Source organism: Archocentrus centrarchus, chromosome 24, assembly GCF_007364275.1.
Source record: "Archocentrus centrarchus isolate MPI-CPG fArcCen1 chromosome 24, fArcCen1, whole genome shotgun sequence".
NCBI lineage: Eukaryota > Metazoa > Chordata > Actinopteri > Cichliformes > Cichlidae > Archocentrus > Archocentrus centrarchus.
The window spans coordinates 25,433,650-25,438,549 of NC_044369.1; the positions used below are offsets into that span (position 1 = coordinate 25,433,650).

The 4,900-nt window shown below is 39.4% G+C and overlaps 1 protein-coding gene across 1 annotated transcript; it reads left to right on the forward strand.

Moving 5' to 3' along the window:
- Positions 1-636: 636 nt before the first annotated feature.
- On the forward strand, positions 637-3,998 carry sf3b6 (splicing factor 3b, subunit 6). The gene is made up of 4 exons (XM_030721612.1): positions 637-775; positions 1,220-1,338; positions 2,734-2,872; positions 3,440-3,998. The coding sequence occupies exons 1-4, from the start codon at positions 746-748 to the stop codon at positions 3,527-3,529; spliced, it is 378 nt and encodes a 125-aa protein (XP_030577472.1). The 5' UTR covers positions 637-745; the 3' UTR covers positions 3,530-3,998.
- Positions 3,999-4,900: the final 902 nt, after the last annotated feature.

Genomic DNA, 4,900 nt, shown 5'->3' on the forward strand with positions numbered 1-4,900 from the left:
AGTGTTGCCTCAGGAGTTATTTCACCACAATCCTTCCTCTACACCAGTGGTTCCTAAAGTGTGGGCCAAAAGGTACTACAGGGGACCGCAGCAATAGAAATTCAGTTTGAAATTACTCACAAGTATGCATAATTATTCACACATTATTTACACTCATACCGCCAGTATGAGTGTTCATATTCTGAGACAGAGATGTTTGCAGAACTAAACAGGGGCATTATGGCAGAACCTTTTACATCATTAAATTTGAGCTTGTGTCAGAGCTTTATTTAACATCAAACAACGGGTTTCATGTATTGGAAAAACAAAAACAAGTATAAGAACAGCAATAAAATTACCACAGATCTTTCATCATGTGCTTCAGACCTGCCACACAGACTGCTGTGCATCATGGCCACATTTCTTTCTGTAGTTTCAGTTGTTATCACCAGTGTAATAAGAAAAAAAGACCTGTTTGCAGAAATTGTCATTTGAAAGGAGTGAATGTGCTTAGACAAGATCAGAGGGACCGCCCCCAAAATGTTTCTTATAATTTTATAAAAGATAATGATATATGAGGATGAGCGCAGTACTGCAGTATAAAGTCATCCTGCAGGGGGCAGGATGCTCCGCACTGGATTCACGTTCAGTCGGAAACCGGAAGTTCGTCACCAGCCAGCGTCCTTTGCCATTTTGAGGAGAAGTATCTGTCGAAGCTGCGTGTTTGTCGTTCAAAGGTGTTATTGCCACAAAATAAAACGTCGCCATGGCTATGCAAGCAGCAAAACGCGCTAACGTAAGTGTGAACGAGTCGCCCGGTGTGCTCTGTGTTAAATATGACTTCAAAAACATTAGTTATCCTAGGGGCCAGCGTTAGCATGCGGCTAGCCGCTTAGCACGTTAGCGCAATAGAAACAACAACACTGTATCAGAACATTTCTTTGTGTTGCCTTTCATTGACGCTGTTTTTAGCTCACGGTTAAATTCTTTTACTGTTTAAGATGAATTATTCGATACGCTTCGTGGTCATTTTTTGTGAATATCTTAATTATATCCATAAGGGCAGCAGAGGAGTGATACGGCCTGTGGTAAAAGAAATGAGAAATGCAGATTGTAGAGTGTGAAACTAACCACTGCGGGCAGAAACCCAGTTTGACTTTTGACTTTGAATGTTCCTTGATGGTTGAAATTTAACACTGTCTATTTAATACATCTGCTTTTTTGTCGCTGTGTGCTGCAGATCCGGTTACCTCCTGAGGTGAACAGAATCCTGTATGTCAGGAATCTTCCGTATAAGATCACAGCAGAGGAAATGTATGACATCTTTGGGAAATATGGGCCAATACGTCAGATCAGAACGTAAGTGTTTCACTGTAGATTTTCTGAAATAGCAACAGTTGAGGTTGTGTTTGGACAAGTATGTGTGTGACTCTTAAAAATAACACTGGAGGTGTAGGTAAATCTACCTTTATTTGTGTCTTGCAATTGGTGAGTAGAGAATTGGCTCGAAAGCAATCCTCCAGGTGCCATCATAATAAATTCAAAATAGAAAAAAAAATTATATATATATATATAAATTAAAGGATCTGGTATTTTCTACTCAATTTGAGCACACAGAGTGGTTTCTTACTACAAGCCTGACTCACCAATTCTAACACTCATTTATACAAGGGCAGTATTCTGTGCCTAAGCAATTTTAACCTAACATTCACACACTTACACATTAGAATAGAATAGAATAGAATAGAATAGAATAGAATGCCTTTATTGTCATTATACAGGATGTACAATGAGATTGGAGCTACATCAGGGAAAACTTGGTGTTCAATATGCTCCTCAAGGATACTGTAATATACAGCCTGGAGGAGCTGGAGATTGACCCATGAGCTTTTTGACTAGTAGATGACTCATTCTACCTCCCGAACTACAGCTGTCCCCAACATGAATAACATTTGTATTTGTAACCTTTGGTAAACATCACTTTGGATTGTCTGTAATTGTTGGGGGGGTGATATGGCAAATTATGGGCATTTAATTTCTGCTTTTGTCTGTACCACATTTACTTACTTGCTTGTCTACATTCAGCTTTCAGGAATTGTGCAAATTTGAGATATTGTTTCTCAATCCGATGGCTATTCATTCCAACAAAAGCTTCACAACAAGTTAGAAACTGTCTCAAACCAGTTTTTTAAACTTAAATTTGGTGAATGTTTTGTGGATACTAAAAGCTCTGCTGCTGATGAGCGGGAAGATGATTCTGGCCAGGGCACTGACTCTGCTTGGGTCCTGATGGAACAGCTGATGGAATTCCATCAGCCTTATGTGTACCCTCTTCTTTGTTTTTTATGTGGACTTGTTGATGTGATCATTATAGTACAATGGCACCAACTGCACATGCACAGTCCCGCAGTTATGAAGTTACTACACTAAGGACTGCTGTTGCTCATGCTGTCTGCATGTGCACATTGACATGTCCCAAAGTTGGTATAATCCCTGCCTTAAACCTGGGAGAGCTCCTGAGCCTCCGGGCCCATAAAGTAAATAAAATGTAGAGTTAATTCAGCTCATGGGAGGAATAATAATTATCAATAGATCACCCTGTTTTCATGTGTACAAAACAATAAGTGAGATAGCTAAATAAACAGGGAAATGACTCACCCTCACCCACCATTGATTATATTCTTAGCTCTAAATAGCTGTAAGATTCCACTGATTGTTCTTTTGATTGTGTCTATTTGTTTTTCCATCTCTTAGAGGGAACACACCTGAAACAAGAGGAACTGCCTATGTCGTATATGAAGACATCTTCGATGCCAAGAACGCCTGTGACCACCTGTCAGGCTTCAATGTCTGCAATCGTTACCTCGTGGTCCTCTACTACAATGCAAACAGAGTACGTATGAGTATTACATCACTGCAGGCATAAGGGTCTTTTGGACCAAATAGTTCTAGGGACTGTCTAAAAGTAACTTGGCCACTGAGGTGCTCCCTCAAGAATTGCACACCTTCAGGGCTCCCTGATGTTTGCATTTTCACGGCCAATATAACTGGTAACACATCCTGGCAGCCAGCTGGTGATTGGTGTAGCAAAAAGTCCAACAAGATGGTTGATGTCGAGATCGGAGCTGTGTCATGGCTTTCATGATGACAGCAGCGTTGTAAATGCAAGGTTGTTAAAGTCAAGTGTGCGACCAGCATGAGGGGAATAGGATGGCAGTTTAACGTGCAGCACTACCTGCTCAGTTTAGCACTATTGCGCTACATGTGAAATGAAACAGCTGAAGCTGTGTTGAGGCTGTAAATACAGCAGATATGGATGTTTACTTTCTTGTAATCCTTTCTTGTCAGCCTTCACTTAAGTTCCCAAAACTGAATTTTTTATAGTTCCTGCGTTGTAGTTTTTATAAAATATGAACACAATTTTCACGTTTTTTGTTTTGTTCTATCAATTCTTTTGCAGGCTTTCCAGAAAATGGACACAAAGAAGAAAGAAGAACAGCTGAAGTTGCTAAAAGAGAAATATGGCATCAACACAGACCCTCCAAAGTAGTCTTCATAAAGCCCCCCCCCCTCCCGTTCCAAATCTAAACTTCACATGTTGCTCTGTTTGTACTGGTGATGATGTACTACTACAGTTGTTGAAAATACAACCTTATTTGTATGTTTTCTGATTTTCATTATCAAATCTGTACGAACCCTCAGGTTAGACTGGCAGTATTTGAGTTCAGACTGGGGCTGAACTGTTGTTCTGTATGCAGTTACAAAGAATATGCCTGGTCTCAAAATTTGCTCGTCAGTTTAACTTTCAGACTTCCAGTTTTTGTTGTGTTCCTGTCAAAGTGATTGACAGGCAAGACAACCTCTTTAGCAGGAGACATGTCCTAGTTTTCACCAGGGCAACATGTTAAAATCTGCTAGAGCACATTGCTTTACTCTCTCTACTTTTTTTTCCCTCACACTTTTAATTTAAAGCTGTGGTTTTTCACTTCTATAAAATAAATCTTTTTTTTTTTCTAAAAGCTCTTGTCTCTCTCTCTTTTTTTTAATTTTTTTTTACATACTGTAGATGTAATTCAGTGGAAGTGCTGTCCTCTGCATGAACCCATTTAGATCAATAGACTGCACATTTTCTGCATTTGCACAAGGGTTAGGAGGTCGCCCAATTCTTAGTTTGCCTGAAGCTTTAAATGGCTTGTGATGCAGTCCCTGTGGATTTAGTGGGATGATAATTGTTGGGTGAGTGTGAGGGTGGGAGCCGCTAAGTGAACCCTGTGCAATCAATGATGTGCCAAAGAGTCACGGGTAAACACTGCAGGCTTTCTCTGTCATTTCCTCTGAACATTTTTTCTTCATTGAATTTCTGCATTCTGACTTATTACCAAGAAAACAACATTGCCACAGAAAAAGGACAAAAACCACAGTTTCAATATTAAATTTCTTAACAGTGAGATCTAGTGGTTGCACAGGGACATTTCAGATTTTTTGTTAGCTGCATCAGTACGAGCTTTTCAGTGTCATCTTTTAGTAACGGACGGAATTATTTTTATTTATACTAATAAATTTGAAATAAGAACATGGGATTGAGTCCCTGTTAAAGCTGCAGATCATCGTATGTTTCAAAGACCCTACAACAGTGTGCAGTTCCAAAGGATCCCAACAGGTTTTCTAAGATGGTGATTACTAAATAGGTAATTGAGCTACAATTAACTGGGAAAGCTAGATCAGAAATAGCATATTGATTGACTGAAATACTGTGATTATCTAATAATACCAGCTTCACCCTTGTGAGGATTAATTGCTTTTCCTTATCCTCCATGGCAGTAAAGATGTATATCACAGTGTATGTTTAGTTCCTGGACTGTTGAGTACATTAAACAAGACTGGATATGTCCCTTCTGACATTACATGAATTGTAAAACAC

Bases quoted from the DNA above. Each gene is read 5' to 3' on its own strand.
- sf3b6 (XM_030721612.1), top strand. From the start codon at position 746: ATGGCTATGCAAGCAGCAAAACGCGCTAAC. The intron at 776-1,219 runs GTAAGTGTGAAC...TGTGTGCTGCAG, and splicing joins AAGCAGCAAAACGCGCTAAC to ATCCGGTTACCTCCTGAGGT. The intron at 2,873-3,439 runs GTACGTATGAGT...ATTCTTTTGCAG, and splicing joins TCTACTACAATGCAAACAGA to GCTTTCCAGAAAATGGACAC.